This window comes from Mustelus asterias, chromosome X (genome assembly GCF_964213995.1).
Source record: "Mustelus asterias chromosome X, sMusAst1.hap1.1, whole genome shotgun sequence".
NCBI classification, from domain to species: Eukaryota; Metazoa; Chordata; class Chondrichthyes; order Carcharhiniformes; family Triakidae; genus Mustelus; species Mustelus asterias.
In genome coordinates this window covers 14,745,751-14,762,559 of record NC_135834.1, presented here as the reverse complement: position 1 = coordinate 14,762,559, position 16,809 = coordinate 14,745,751, and the positions used below count along the sequence as shown (strand labels likewise).

Genomic DNA, 16,809 nt, shown 5'->3' with positions numbered 1-16,809 from the left:
ATGACCTTCCCCACTTATTTTTTTGCCAATGTTTCCCATTTTGCTTTTTGGAAGGCCTGGGCTATGGTTTGAGGTGTCCAGGTGACCCCCACACCACCAAAATAGGCAGCCTTATGCACGACCTTGCCTGCAGTTGGGATTCTCCAGTCCCTCTGCAGTGAAGAGAGTTTTGGTTCTCACTGAGGGGGGGGGGGGGGGGGTGTGGTTTCCTCCGGTTTCCTCCCACAGTCCAAAGATGTGTGGGTTAGGTGGATTGGCCATGCTAAATTGCCCCTTAGTGTCCCAAGATGTGTAGGTTAGGGTGATTAGCAGAATAAATACTGAGGTTACAGGGATAGGGTCTGGGTAAGATGCTCTATCAAAGAGTCGATGTAGAATTGATGGGCCGAATGGCCGCCTTCTGTACTGTAGGGATTCTATATTTCAAGAGCCAATTCCTTTTTCTCTCCTGTACCCCCCCCAAAGACTTACGGTGAGACTTTCAGGTCTCTAGTGCTCAGTTATTGACTGCCTCAAGCTCGCTGTGCTATTTTGAAGGGGAAAAAAAGCTCCTAAAAGATGATCGCTGGAATTCTCCGACCTTGCCCTTGGCTGGGATTCTCCGATTCCATTGCAATAAATGGAGTTTTCTGTTCAAATTCTATATTCTCACTGGAAACGGTGGCGGGGCGAAAGAGTTGGGAGAATTCTGGCCGATATATTTGCAATCTGTAATAAGTGTGGATAATGGTTGATGCAACACAGATCATTCATAAAATTCAGTTGATGCTTGCCAGAGCCACGGTGGTTGGATAATTCTTCAGCACTGTGCAGAGTGGGATCTGCAGCACAAGCATCTGTGTGAGCTTTGAGAATACAGTTGAGGGTTTTTTTAAATAAATAACCTCATCAGGAAAGGGGATTTGTGTTATTGGGTGTAACAATAGGACATTGACTCCACTGAGCTCGCCTCTGAAGTGTAGCTTTGTGTCTAACTGAAACATTCCTGTGCATGACCCATTTTTTATATGGATGTTAAAAGTAAAGTGTATTTACAAGTAAGGCTTACTTGTGACTAACAATGAAGTTACTGTGAAATGCCCCTAGCCGCCGCACTCCGGTGCCTGTTTGGGTCAATGCACCCTAACCAGCACGTCTTTCGGACAGTGGAAGGAAACCGGAGCACCCGGAGGAAACCCACACAGACACGGGGAGGACATACAAACTCCACACAGACAGTGACCCAAGCCGGGAATCGAACCCGGGTCCCTGGCGCTGTGAGGCAGCAATGCTAACCACTGTGATACCGTGCCACCCACAGTTTTTTGTGTGTCCCCTCTCATGTGCCATTCTTTGGGCTCAGGATGTCTAAAGGCAACAATGAACTCTGAGTGGTACAGTGGGTTAGCACAGACCCCGACCTGGGTTCTATTACTAAGCCACTGATGGGAGAACATCTTTTTTAAAATATTGTTCCTTAGATGTTGGCAACACTGCCAACATTGCCCAGCTCCAGCTGGCCTGAAGGCATTAAGAGTCAGCCAGAATGCCATGAGTATGGATGGCAGGTTACTGTCCATTCATGAAGGAGTTTTACTTTCTTCTCCCCACCCAGTCAAAAAAAAAACAGCAATCGAGTGGCACGTTCTGGTACCAAGTCACAAATAACCAGATTCACTGAATTCAACTTCATGATTGCAAGAATCCTAGGAACAAAAATGTCCCCTCATGAGCCATTCTTTGGGCTCAAGATTGCCAGAGTGGGAATGCAAACCATTGGGTCAATCTCATGATTTCGCTACATAGTTGGGTGGACTATAACTGACCCAATGTTTCACTTAGGTAGTCAGTCCTTGGACGTCCCATTCCATTTCTCAGCTAGAGTACTGTGGAGGATAAATTCAATATCAACAAACAAACAAGACACTCACTTGATGGGATAGGTCTCATCTTTTCTTCTTTCTATCTCATGAGACGGAATGGCCTCCCAGCCAAATGACAAACTCCAGTCAAAGTTACCCCGATTGTGCTGCCTTCCATATCGGACAGGTTTGGATACCTCAAAGGTATTGAGGTCGATGGTAGTGATGTCAGGGCTTACCACGGCAGTGCAATTTTCAGCTATTCTTCCCAGCAAAGGTTCCAACCAGCCATTGAAGCACTCACCTAAATATTAGATAAATTAGAAAAAGATGGCTTTTGCTAAAATGTGGACAAAAAGTAAAAAAAAGGAATTTCGCCTTCCCCTATTATTTCCCTTCCAAAAGGCTGTGGTTCGGCTTGTCCAATAAGCCAAACCATAGACTGGTACATCAGCAGAAACAAGCAATTTGCTCCAACCAGCCTATTTTGCCATTTCTGTTAACTACAGGAACATTTTGCTCCATAACTCTAATCCCCTGCTTTTCCTCCAAATCGGCCACTAAACGTACTTCCTGGGTAGCTTTACAGTTTCCTTTTAATGCTTAATTAGCCCTCCTCAGGGAGACAGTTCCACATTTTTACTACCCTGCACCTTCAATTCTTCAGCCCTGGGTGACCTGATCAGCGTTCAGCTTGACCATCCCTTTCACTGAGATATTGCTGCACTAGACAATTCCTTATTCAATTGCCATCGTATTCTGCTGTTTGTCCTATAACCCACATTGGTAGCAATGCCCCAGATCTCAAGATAGAATAAAGAGATCTGGCTTGGTTCATTTCAAATGAATTAATACAGTCATTTAAAACAAAATAAGTACAAACATTCACTTTTATTAATAAGAGTAAATTCCCTCGAGGTTTAGTAGGTAATTGCGTGCTCTGCTGCTGAGCAGTACACAGCAGAAAGGTTCCCCCGCTTTTATTCTCATCTATGCTTCAGCTACTAAATGGAGCATACAATTGGTCTCAGTATTCCTAGATCAGGCAGGTTTCCCTTTGGGATTACTAGCTGCTGGAAAGCCCAGAGCAGGGAGATCTGGTGAAACTGGGGATCACATCAGCTGTAACACCCCAAGTGATGCAACACATGGACAAACAGCCCGTTGACGGATGACGTTCATGCTAGTTTATATGTTTTTTTAAAGCTGGCTTCTTGGGGGAGGAGGTATTGGGAGAGTTACCACTAATCATGGAACTGTATCCCAGTACAATCAACCACCTTTAGTACAAGGAGGGAGAAAAGATTTGCAGTCGAGCAACAGGACAGAAGCCAGTTGCAGCAAGTACATCTCCAGAATGAGTTAGATGGAGAAAGCAACTATGTCTCACGGGAGGGAAATAAAACACAAACTGAATTTCTCTACAAGACAGTAGCATGCGGTTCAGGGATTTGAATAACCAATAGAAATTTAAAAGGGGGTTCCAAATACTATATTGATGCACGTATAGGTCACAACCCAAAGTAAACTTGGGGTCCAGCCAGTTACTTTTAAACTTTAAGGTAGTGTAAGTGCACTGATTCAGTAATCAGTCACTCCCGTTAACAAGTGCTCATCTGTTCAGCTTTAAATAAATAGCAGCTGGTATTTTGAACCAATTTAGAATTCAATCTCTATTTAAGCAGCAGAACAGGCCACACCTTCAGAGTAATTTTAGAATGAACTAAATTTAACTGGAATCCGGTTACATTTTATCCTATTTTGAAAAGCTTTCTCACCTTCTTTCGGCCTTCCAAGCGGCACAAACCAATCCCTGACTAGCAAGGGAGGCAGGTAACCTACTCCCAGGCCTTGGTGAATCTGTTCTCCCCGAAAGACTTTTTCTTACATCTACTCAATTCATCCCTCCTCTCGCCATTAAAATCCCACAGAGATTAGGAACGTACTTCAAGGTTGAAGATTGGGACTGACACCTTCCCACACAATTAAACTCGGCCTTTGGGGAAAAGTCTCATATAGCACTGCAGATGTTTGGCTTTCGCAACCTCAAGATGCCCCAAAGCACTTCACAAAAGCTCTTGAACTTATTGCCTTATCCTGATATGCAAAGAGAGTGTTGGTTTTTTGAAATCTATTACTTGCCACTTCACTCACCAATTCTGGTAAGAAAGCCCTCAACTCTTACCAGTTGGCTGCTGGGGACTGAGGCCAGTAGTTACAAGTATCTATTTGGTACTAGCTCATTTCCAATTGCAGAATGGCCTTCATATAAAACTGATCCCAGTTCGAGTGGGCCCACAACATACCATCTTCCTTGGCCTCCTTGCAATTCTCCATTCGCTGTTGCTTTGTGTGCCACTTGCCCTGGCATCCAGCTCATCTTCCTGACCTCCACAGTGTTTTTATTTTAAATAAATTGTTGACCATGCTGCTTCTACTTAAAATTGGGGGTCAGATTCACTTTCCAGCTTTTTGCTTTAAAAGCAAAGCAAAGATGTGCGGGTTAGATGCATTGGCTATGCTAAATTGCCTCTTAGCGTCCCGGGATGAGGAGGTTAGAAGGATTAGATGGGTAAATATGTGGGGTTATGAGGATAGGGCCTCGGTGAGATTGTTGTCGTTGCAGGCTCGATGGGCCTCCTTCTGCACTGTCGGGTTTCGATGATGTTATTCAAACTTTTATTAAGTGGAAATCTTTCTCACTTCTCAAACTCTATTCTTCTATGCCTCATATTCTGTTTGGCCCAATGATGGCTGGAAGATTCATTTAGCTTTGAGAATGTGATAAGGGCGAGAGGTGGATGAGCTTAGAATGGCCTTTCTTCAACAACACTTCTGTCAACCCCTGACCAAGGGCCAGAATCTCCAGACCCGCTGCAGTGAACGGGGATTTGACCGAGCACCAAATACTCCATTTACGCTGGCAAGGGTGGGGCATAAAAAGGTGGAAAATTCCAGCCCTAATCTGTTAATATGCAGGTTGAACTTGACTCAGTTGGTGGCACTTGCAGTTCAGAGTCAGAAGGTGCTGGATTCAAATCCCATTCCAGGTTTCAAAAAGAACCCTGGTCTTTATCTCATTGCTGTTTGTGGGATCTTGCTCCATGAAAATTTAAAGTTTTAAAGTTTATTTATTAGTCACAAGTAAGGCTTACATTAACACTGCAATGAAGTTACTGTGAAAATCCCCCGGTCGCCACACTCCGGCACCTGTTCGGGTACACCGAGGGAGAATTTAGCATGGCCAATGCACCTAACCAGCACATCTTTCTGACTGTGGGAGGAAACCGGAGCACCCGGAGGAAACCCACGCAGACACGGGGAGACAGTGCAGACTCCACACAGACAGTGACCCAAGCCGGGAATCGAACCCAGGTCCCTGGTACTGTGAGGCAGCAGTGCTGACCACTGTGCCACCGTGCTTGGCTGCTACATCTGCCTACAATGCAAACAATGACCACACTTCAAACAGTTTTCATTAGCTGTGAAGCATTGGGTAATCCTGGGGATGTGAATGGGACAGTATAATAGCTTTTTTAAAAAAAATCAACTGGATTCAACTGCAAAAGGATAGTTCTTGTTTTAAAGAATGGCATCCTTTTTAGCCACAAAACAATTTCTAAAGGGTTTACATTCATTTTCTACAGACAGAATACTTGCTTAAATATAGTTGCACAGTTGCCGATTTGACACATGGGAGAAATGTGAACATACTTACAGTGAGCATCGAGAAAGGTCAGCACTTCTCCAGTAGCCACACTAGCCCCCAATAGTCTTGCAGTTATCAGTCCTGTCCTCTCCACTTGGCGGACAACCTTCACTATTCGGAACTGCTTTACATATTCATCCAGTTGTTCTTTTAAATAGTCTGGCAAAAATCAGAATCCAATACATTTCAATAATTTTAAACTATTCAAAATTTAGTTCGCGACATTGTTTGGCATCACAATTAAAATGAAGAGTGGCTAGCAGATCGTTTATTTTGCCACTTTTTGATTGCAGCTACTTCAATTTGCAATGGTGATCGAGGAGGTGTCAATTGTCTCTATAAATCATAACTAAGCAATGTGGCACAGCAACATGATTTGAATTTATTCCCATGTACGTTTCGCCAGTTTCATCAGTGGCCCAGCAAGTCCAGGCACCACCCACTGCAGTGCTGAGCTATACAAACCGAAGGTCCCCAGATCCAAGAGCTGCTCTGAGCTATGAGCTGACCTCAGCTTCACACAATAGCTGGGTTGCAGCAATTGGCCTCAGTAGCCCAGAGCTAGAGGGGAAGAGAAAACAGCTTCCGAGATTCATAGACATTTATAGCACGGAAGGCGGCCATTCAGCCCATCTTAGATCATAGAACCGTACAGCACAGAACAGGCCCTTCGGCCCACGATGTTGTGCCGAGCTTTGTCTGAAACACTGTCCACACTGGTCTGCAAAGATCGGATTACACTAATCCCATTTCCCAGTACTTGGCCCATAGCCCTGGGGTTACGGCAGCACAAGTGAATAGCTAAATGCTTCTTAAATGTTACAAGAGTTTTAGAGTCAACCAGCCTTTAAAACAGCGAGTTCCAGACTCCTACCACCCTCTGGGTGAAAAAGTTTCTCCTCAAATCCCCTCAGCCTTCAATCTATGCCCCCTGGTTATTGACTCCTCTACCAATGGAAAAAGATCCCGCTCCAGATCACAACACAAAAATCCTTATTGGAAAAGTATGTTTATACTAACATTGAGAGAGAACAGACTCAGGGGTGATGCTAATCACAGTTCAATAGCTCATCAACACTATCACCTGACCTCAAAGGTGGGCATTGGGCAAGATACCAGCGAGAATTGAGAGCCTGATAAACCGTAGCCCAATAATAGTCAACACTTTCAGAAAACGGGGTTAGTAGTGGAAACTTTGTTGTCCAAAGATGTGCTGGTTAGGGTGCATTGGCCGTGCAAAATTCTCCCTCAGTGTACCCGAACAGGCGCCGGAATGTGGCGACTAGGGGATTTTAACAGCAACGTTAATGTAAGCCTACTTGTGACTCATAAATAAACTTTACTTGATAGCCTTAAAATGAAAGTATGAAAATGTGACAAAAGTGCAATCTAATCAAGTAATTTATACACGAGTTACCAGAGGTCTGTCCAACAATCAAACTGCCTTAGAAATAATAGCAAAAAAAGTCTCAACTCTAAACGTGCAATTGGATTAATGGAGCATATAAGCAGATATATTTTACAGCTCCCTCTGTAGCAGTTTGTTAGAAATCAGTTCTATAAATCAATAAAACTGCCTATTTAACAGTTTAGGATTCAGTCACAAGATTTGAAAGCTAATGGAAAATTACCTTTTATATCGCTACTGCAGTCAGGCAGGGCATATTGAAAATAAATCTCAAAATGAATGAAGCAGGGAGGCTCGGAGAATTTTTTTTTTTTAAATGCAGAGGGTTAACAACACACAAGATCTTCTACAATAAACATGGCACAAGCAGAACCCATTCTAGCTTTTAAAAGGAAGGGCAGCACGGTGGTTAGCACTGCTGCCTCAGAGCGCCAGGGACCCGGGTTCTTCCAAGATGGCACTGGAACGAGGAGACTTCTTGCAAGCTGTGTCCAGCATACCTTCTAATTCTATCTTTTACTCTCGTTCTATGCTTCTAAAACTTCATTCTAACTCTTCTAAACGCTCTAATAATGCTTTAATGTAATTTCTTACAGATTTGGCGCTTCCCTGCTGCTGTCAGGCTTTTGAATGGACCTACCTTGCATTAAGTTGATCTTTCTCTACACCCTAGCTGTGACTGTAACACTACATTCTGCACTCTCTCATTTCCTTCTCTATGAACGGTATGTTTTGTCTGTATGGCGCGCAAGAAACAATACTTTTCACTATGTTAATACATGTGACAATAATAAATCAAATCAAATCCGGCTTTGGGTCACTGCCTGTGCAGAGTTTGCACGTTCTCCCTGGGTGCTCCGGTTTCCTCCCACAGTCCAAAGATGTGCGGGTTAGGTGGATTGGCCGTGCTAAATTGTCCCTTAGAGTCCAAAGGTGTGTAAATTAGGGGGATTAGCCATGGTAAGTGCATGGCATTATGGGGATAGGGCAGGGTAGAGGGTTTGGGTTAGACACTCTGTCAGAGAGTCGGTGCAGGAATGATGGGCTGAATGGCCTCCTTCTGCAGTGTAGGGATTCTATGAAAAGTAGATAAATACTTGAAGTATTGGGGAAAGGAACAAAATTACTAAGAGCACAATCTTACCCATTATTCACGCCACACTCCCGCTGCAGCAAGGTCAGAGAATTTGGCGGCCAACCAAATCTCTGTTCACAGTGGCGGGGTCGGAAAATCCTGTCGGTGTGAACGGTGGTAAGATTCCGGTCCTAGTCTTTCAGGGAGCAGGCATAAGGAGCCAAGTGGCTTCCTTCTGTTACCTGTAGCTGCCCTGGGACCATTTGTTAGGAGTATAGAGGGATCTTTATTAGATCAAAGCCGTGCTGTAGCTGCCCTGGAAGTGTTAATCCAGATTCTGGTTGCTCGAAACTGAAAATATTCCATTCCCCAACACAAAAATCCCTTTGACTAACACGAAAAAAGATTCACTGCCTGCAGTCCATGACGCATAAACCCGAGGTTTAAAATACAACTGCCACAAGAACCGTGTAAACTACCCCCCACCCTCCCCCATCACCCAGCAGGAAGTAGGGTACATTCACACAATGAACTCATCCTGCGCAACAGGTTTGAACCGACCACAGGACTTGTGTTACTATCTTTGTAACTGAAAGACAAAACTGGCATGATGTTACATTATTTCGACAAGTGAACAGGAAAACAGCTGGGCTGGGGGAGGAGCTGGAGATCAGTAGGATGTTAACAAACCAACAGCAATCACTTCCCCAATTCACTCCAGAGATCAAAGGGCAGCGAGCGAGCCAGAGCTCCAGCTTCATCCAACTCTGTTCAGAGATGGAAATGTGGCTTTTATTGCTTCAACTGTGAAGTCACTCGAGCTTTTCTGGCTGCCCACAATATTTGCATAACGGCTAAGGATGTGAGAGACAGTACATCAGAGGTCCAAGCATAGAGGCGGGAGGAAGGGGAGCAGGAAAGGTTCAGCTTTTCATCCCTCATCTGTGTAATGTCTATTCCCCAACCACTGCTAATGGAATGCACAGCCCATGGCGCTCTGGGCTGTTCCGAGCAGAGGTGACACACGACACAGCACACCATCACTCTCCGGTGTACCTTTTAAATATTTGACATACACTCTTAAAATGCATCTCAAAATTTGCATAGAAACATTGCAACATTCACACCAGAGTGGGGACGTTTGTATCGGGGAGGAGGAAGTGGTCAGTTCGTGGTGTGGGGGACATCATAGAATCCCGACAGTGTAGCAGGAGGCCATTCGGCCCATCAAGTCTGCACCGACTCTCCAACAGAGTATCTGACCCAGGCCTATCCCCGTAACCCCACATATTTACCCCACTAATTCTCCTAACCTATATATCGTGGGACACCAAGGGGTAATTTAGCACGGCCAATCCACCTAACCTGCACATCTTTGGACTGTGGGAGGAAACCGGAGCACCCGGAGGAAACCCACACAGACACAACGTGCAGACTCTGCACAGACAGTGACCGGAGGTGTGTGTTTGTGTACATGTACGCAGGACAGTGGAGTCAATGCTAGGGAACAGAATACTCTTCCACTTCTGCAGCATTAATGGGAAAATACAGGAGAAGGCCCAAAATGCCTTTTTGATCAGTCTGCAGCATTCCCTCACGTGAAGAGTGAAAAGTCCAAGGACATTTTTGGAAGCAAGAATAAGGAAAGGAAGCCGATCCTGCATGTTAAGATTTTAAATGGAATAGCAGAGCCAATGTACAGGCCATCACTAAGGAATCAGAAGTAGATACAGCAATAAGACAGGCAGACAGATGCCTTGGTTTCCTGTGCAAAAATGTAGAGAATGCAGACATTTGACAAGCAGGAAAAGAGAGTTCATCCAGCCTGTCCCAGACAGAAAAATAGTAGATGATGCTGAACATATACAAGACCTTAATCAGACTGCAGCAGGAGTATTGAGTGTTGTTTTTGGCGACCAATTCTAACTAGAATATAAAATAGGTACAATGTAGATTCACTTGGATGTTACCAGAGGTGAGGGGCTAAATTATAAAGAGAAACCCGACAATGTATACACCCACTGACCCATTGGAAATGTTGCTGGTGCCAGGGTCCGATAAGGGAAGTACCTGGCAAAAACGTGAACTCATTCACTTTGCATTTGTATGCAGGTACAGAAAACAATTAGGAAGTCAAACAGAAGGTTTGTTGCTCATTTCAATATAAAAAGTAGGGAAGCTTTGTTACAGTTGAACGGGGTCTTAGTAAGACCACATCTGGAGTAACGTGCACAGTATTGGTCTCAGAAGCAGTTCAAAGAAACTTCATTTGATTTATTCCTGGGATGAGAAAGTTGACTCACGAGGAAAGATTGGACCTCTATCCGTTGAAATCGAGAAGAATGAGATGTGATCTCATTGAAACATCTCGAATCCCTAATCGCTAAGGTAGGGACATGTTCGGCACAACTTTGTGGGCTGAAGGGCCTGTATTGTGCTGTAGTTTTTCTATGTTCCATGATCCTGAGGGGAATTGACAGGGTGGATGTTGAGAGCATGTTTCCCTCTTGTGGGAGGAACGAGAACTAGGGCACACAGTTTAAGAATAAGGTGTCTCCCATTTAAGACAGAGATGAGATTTTATTCTCACTCAAGAGGGTCATTAGTCTGTGGAATACTCTTCCCCAGACTCGGTTAATTCATTTTTACCTTACGACTATGATAGACCAGATATATGAGAAACTGACCCCTTACTAAACCCAGTAAAGGTTAATATTCCATTTTGTTTTAAAAAGGTTCTCTGTTTTGACCTTGAGCACAAGGTACTTTAAATGCAGCAGTGTTCTTGGAATTATTAGACACTCACCATCTGTGCTGGCATCATCCACTAATAGGATTTCCTTGAGGAGTATGGCTGGAGAGGTATGCATCACACTGTACACTGTCCTCAACAAGGTGGACCAGGCCTCATTGTGGAATACTATAATCACACTGGTCGTAGGTAGAGGAGGGCAACGCTTGAATCTTTGTTCAATACACCTGTGCAAGACAACCCAAAAGATTTATTTCTCAAACATCCTTGCTTTCCTTGTGAATCCTACACCCCAGCTGGGAGATATTAGTGCTGGGAAAATGGAGCATTTTCCGTTCCATCTCATGCACCAGGTCTAGATTGTCCAAATTGGTGATATTTTAACACCGGTGTTAACCCATGGAACGGACCAACACAAGCATCAGAATGACACCAATTGGAACATCGAGGTTACACTTACACACGCGCACAGTACCTCACTTCAGCATGACATGGAAGTCATCAACCTACACTAAGTACTCTAATCCCGGAGTGAGACTCAAACCATAGAATCCTACAGTGCAGAAGGAGGTCATTCGGCCCATCAAGTCTGCACCAACCACAATCCCACCCAGGCCCTATCCCCACAACCCCATGCATTTACCCGAGCAAGTCCCCCTGGCACTAAGGGGCAATTTGACATAGCCAATCCACCTAACCCGCATATCTTTGGAGCGTGGGAGGAAATTGGAGCACCCGGAGGAAACCCACACAGAGAGAATGTGCAAACTCCACACAGACAGTGACCCAAACTGGGAATCGAACCCGCGTCTCTGGTGCTGAGAGGCAGCAGTGCTGACCACCGTGCCACCCAAAACCCACAAACTATTGACCAAAAGATGACTGTACTCCAAAGCTAGGCATGGAATACCTCACAGCAGTATTTTCTGGAGATTGACCAGATGGTTTTAGACTGACTGAATGTCAGCCTCTCCCCATATATTCAACCAATGGAAATTCTCTCGGACACATCCTTTTGGTCAACAATGTCACCAGATGGAGTCTGAAGGGAAAGAGATTCAAATGGTAAAGCCCCATAAAAGGATTCTATCGGGACTTAAAGAGCAAATGGAAAAATAACTACTTAAAAATGGCAACTTCCATTGTGACTGGGAGCAACACAATGTAAAATATTGAATGGACTGATCACAACCCCAAAGTCTTGTATTGACCCAGCATTCCATGGAAAGAAAGAAATAAATGGTTTTCTCTTGTGTTGAGGTTGCACCACACCTCTACAATCTGTGAAGCACAAGAATTTAACCAAACACTAAAATACATGGAGGTGCACTGGGAGGCATCCGGACTTCACACCCATGGTAGCAAACAGGCCGTCTCTGAAGAGATGGTGTCTAGACATTTCCCCTAAAGAAAGGGGAATCACCTTTCCTCTACCTGGGTCTGCCTAAGCTAATCTGCTGGCTGCAAAGGCCCAACAGAAGAGCTCGGGTAGTCTGAAACCCATTTTTGACTGACACGCAACAGCAGTCAACCAACCCTATGCCGAAATGGAAATCTCACCTCCAGGGTTTGAAGGATAGTTGGTGCGAGTATTATTGCACTTAAAAAGCTCAGACGTTAGAGGGAGCTTTTTATCTCCGAGTGCTTAAAACAGAGTCTTGGTGCCCAAAATGGGAACATTTTTCATTTCCCAGCACCAATGTTCCTCACGTTAATAAACACAAACTCTATCAATAAAAACCCAAGAACCCCAATCTCAACAACTCGATCAAATGGGAATATTGATCTCCTACTCTGGAGGCCGTGTGTCTGGTCCGAGGGTCCTGTGTAAGGAGATGCGGTCACTGGCGAAGGCATTGAAACAGTGCTTGTCAAAGCCGCGTGTTTTCTCCTCCTGTTGTTCTGGTGAGAGATTGTCTGTATGGAACGCCTTTGCATCAGCACCAGGGGCATTGGGATCTTCAGGAGGGCGAGGAAGAAAGATCTTCAGTTCTGCCCCGGTGTAAAACCCCGACAAACAAGACTTGCTGTCATCAACAAGCTCTTCCCCGCGATCTGGAGCAATGATCTGAAACTTGGGCATTGAATCTCGGATATTGCTCACCGCTCCAAACATAATCCCCAGCATGCGGTCCTTACTGCCCGACAAGTCTTTAAACCAAGAGTCATCCTTCGGGCTTCTTTTGACAATATCTCTTTGAAGAATGAATATAAAAATCACAAATATTATACCGACCATGGCAAGTTTGACTGGACCAAAACGTTTCCTAAAAAACAGCCTCATGGTTGCTGGTTAAGTGTTACTGAATATGAACAATACTGAGATTTCCAGGTTTCCTGTAAAGCTGTTCTGTTTTATTCACATCGACGTTTCCACAGCAGAAGGCCACTCCATTTTGTTTTCCAAAGCTCAAATGCAGGGACCTGGAAGAAGAATGATAATTTAAATAAGTCATCCCCAATCTTTCTAACCCCTATCTTCTCCCCTCCTGCCTCGACGGTATAGACACTTCAAGTGTCGGTTACCCTCAATGTTTCCACGTGCTTTTGTTCGCACGCAAATAGCAACAGAGAGGATCAACAATTCCATTACGTGGGCATCACCACCAAGTCCAATCCGTCCTCTCCCGTGTACTATCCATCGGCTTTTACTGGTGGACTGATATTCTTTTACAGGTCAGGCACAAAGATAAATGGAGCATCTCAACTGCCACTCCAGTTGAGATCAGCTAACTTTTGCTGACTGGAGGTGAGACGTGCTGGTTATGTTTATTTATTAGTGTCACAAGTAAGGCTTACATTAACACTGCAATGAAGTTACTGTGAAAATCCCCCAGTCGCCACACTCCGGCGCCTGTTCGGGTACACTGAAGGAGAATTTTATTTAACATGGCCAATGCATCTAACCAGCACGTCTTTCAGACTGTGGGAGGAAACCGGAGCACCCGGAGGAAACCCACGCAGACACAGGGAGAATGTGCAAACTCCACACAGACAGTGATCCAAGCTGGGAATCGAACCCGGGTCCCTGGTGCTGTGAGACAGTGTTAACCCACTGTGCCACCATGCTGGTTAAATGCATTGGCTAAATTTTCCCTCAGGTGTACCCAAACAGACGCCGGAGTGTGGCGACTAGGGGATTTGCACAGTAACTTCACTGCAGTGTTAATGTAAGCCTACCTGTGACTAATAAATAAAAAACTTTAACTTGGGACTTAGTGGGTCAGTACCACACTGGACCGGACAGCATCTCTATCAATCCATGCAACAGGGACATGTGACTCAATCAGTAGTATGCAAATACACTAAGTGGTAAAAACCAGTTATGGCCCATTTGCAGGTGCATAACCAGGTTCGGCAGAGACATGCCCCAACTGCAAGACTCAACGCTCACCGGAAATTAGGCAGCATTTGATGAACTGCTGATGCCAGTCACTCAGAAGCTGCTTGCCCATTTCAACAAGATGAATTCTGATCTGCTTGCCTCAGATTAAGTCCAGCTGCGGTGATGGGGTTAATGGGTGGACCAACTACAGGAGGACTGCTCACAGAACTAGAGAGTGAGGTGAAGCAGGAGGAACACCCCTCGCCTCCCGACTCCACATCAAACTGTGAAAATGAAAACTAGAAAAACAACTGTTTGCTAGACCACATCCAAACTACTGTATTACTCTGCAAACAACACTCCTTACCTAAAATGATAGCATATTACAGGAACTAATTAACTGGAGACAGAAACAATGCAGACAGCAGCTGCAGCAAGGTCCTGGTTAATAGATTAGCAAAAAACCTGGGACCTTATAGGATGTATGACATGACAGACAGGATGTGCACACTCTAAGCAGAGGGCTAATACTGTTAATTAGTTTTCTCCTCAAGCACAATTTCACAATCATTTAATATTCTTACCTTATTGTGCCCAGCTTTCCTTCTGCTCATGGGCACACTTGGCTGACTTTGGGTACAGGTGCCAGCTGCCCACTGTTACCTGATATGCAAGTCTAGAGACAGTGCATCAGAGGCTACTCATCCAAGGAGGGTATTGAAGTCAAGCCAGAATCCACCCTCACTTGACATGCACTTGTCAGTTGGGACCTTAATCAGGGCGGTGGAAACTCCAAAACCACTTCCCTAGCCCAGAACAGAGGTCGTCTGCACGACCTGAGATCAGCTAATTCACCGATAATGATCCACAACAAATTTTACTCATGGGCAAAAAATAAAAGTGATACACAATGAATGAACAAATAAATAAATCCATTGCGTCAAACAGCATGGAACTGCATCCACTAGGAATGAGAGACTACCTTACTCTTTCCAATTAGCACACTCCATTGACAACTCAGTCCATCCATTTGGGATTGAAATCAAACCCAAAGTTCCAGAGGGTGAAAGGTAATGGTCGATTTACAAAATGTGCAAATTTCACATTTCACACAACTGCTGCCTCCCAACACGTCATCCATTGACAGATAAAAGGAATTTTCCATAAGCAGACAAGACTTCGATGACTTGAAACTTACAACCCTCATGAATGCCAAGAGTGGGGACAGGATCTCAGAACTATATTCCCCCTTCACCACAATATTAAACTCCAAACACTGCAGGACGTTTCTTGCCCACTCCTAATAGACAGTAAATATCACAGTTGGACTATTTCAGAAGGCCAAACCAAAAGTCCAATTAATTTTACAATGTAAATAGAAACAGAATACAGCAAAAACAAGTTGTATTCTTGACTCGTAGAATATGAAATTGCTTCAAAAGTGATTTTGATTACAATGAGACTCTGATAAAGCATTACGTAGCTACTTGTCACTGAGCCATTTCAGGCAATAAGCAGCAGAAATCTACAGATGACAGAAAAATCCCACAACTTCATATTTTTTGTTAAAAAGAATTCCCAAAACCAGATTAATCATCTACGATCCCAGTTTCGAAGCATGTACTCCTCCCAAGGGCCAAGACCATGCATATTGGAACTACATTTGGAGCGATGCTAATTGCAGTGATGCACATTTTACTTAGAATCATAGAAACCCTACAGTGTAGAAAGAGGCCATTCGGCCCATCGAGTCTACACCGACCACAATCCCACCCAGGCCCTATCCCCATATCCCCACATATTTACCCGCCAATCCCTCTAACCTATGCATCCCAAGACACCAAGGGGCAATTTTAGCACAGCCAATCAACCTAACCCGCACATCTTTGGACTGTGGGAGGAAACCGGAGCACCCGGAGGAAACCCACGCAGACACGAGGAGAATGTGCAAACTCCACACAGACAGTGACCCAAGCCGGGAATCGAACCCAGGTCCCTGGAGCTGTGAAGCAGCAGTGCTAACCACTGTGCTACCGTGCCGCCCCTTTCATCCATCTGCAGACATTAGAATTTCAAAAGCCATCAAATAATCTTATGGACACAATTAACCTGTAAACATAGGCAACATCAAACAATAAAATCCAGCTTGACCAGGTGCAGGTTTAGGCCTATACTCTCTGGAATTTAGAAGAATGAGGGGAGATCAAATTGAGGTATAGAAGATAAAAGGTTTGGATAAAGTAGATGTGGAACCTCTTGTGGGACAGTCTAGGATGGGAGGTCATAGTCTTAGGATAAGGGGTAGCAAATTTAAAACAGACTTGAGGAGAAACTACTTCTCCCAAAGGGTTGTGAATCTGTGGAATTTGCTACCCCAAAGTGCGGCGGATGCTGGGACAGTGAGTACATTTGAAGAGTTGTACGGTAGGCACGGTAGCACAGTGGTTAGCACTGCTGCTTCACAGCTCCAGGGTCCTGGGTTCGATTCCCGGCTCGGGTCACTGTCTGTGTGGAGTTTGCACATTCTCCTCGTGTCTGCGTGGGTTTCCTCCGGGTACTCCGGTTTCCTCCCACAGTCCAAAGATGTGCGGGTTAGGTTGATTGGCCAGGTTAGAAATTGCCCCTTAGAATCCTAAAATGTGTAAATTAGAGGGATTAGTGGGTAAATATGTGGGGGTAGGGCCTGGGTGGGATTGTGG

The 16,809-nt window shown here is 44.7% G+C and overlaps 1 protein-coding gene across 3 annotated transcripts in view; it reads right to left on the bottom strand.

Moving 5' to 3' along the window:
• The window catches only part of LOC144482003 (polypeptide N-acetylgalactosaminyltransferase 6-like), a 70,431-nt gene that overhangs the window by 22,028 nt on the left and 31,594 nt on the right, over window positions 1–16,809 (bottom strand). For all 3 annotated transcript variants that reach the window (XM_078201245.1, XM_078201246.1, XM_078201247.1), the window contains 4 exons: window positions 12,579–13,209; window positions 10,840–11,012; window positions 5,560–5,709; window positions 1,911–2,145 (listed from right to left, as the gene is read on the bottom strand). In XM_078201245.1, the coding sequence (XP_078057371.1) occupies window positions 1,911–2,145; window positions 5,560–5,709; window positions 10,840–11,012; window positions 12,579–13,069 (1,049 nt within the window). In that variant the 5' untranslated portion in view covers window positions 13,070–13,209. The remainder of the gene's footprint in view (window positions 1–1,910; window positions 2,146–5,559; window positions 5,710–10,839; window positions 11,013–12,578; window positions 13,210–16,809) is intronic.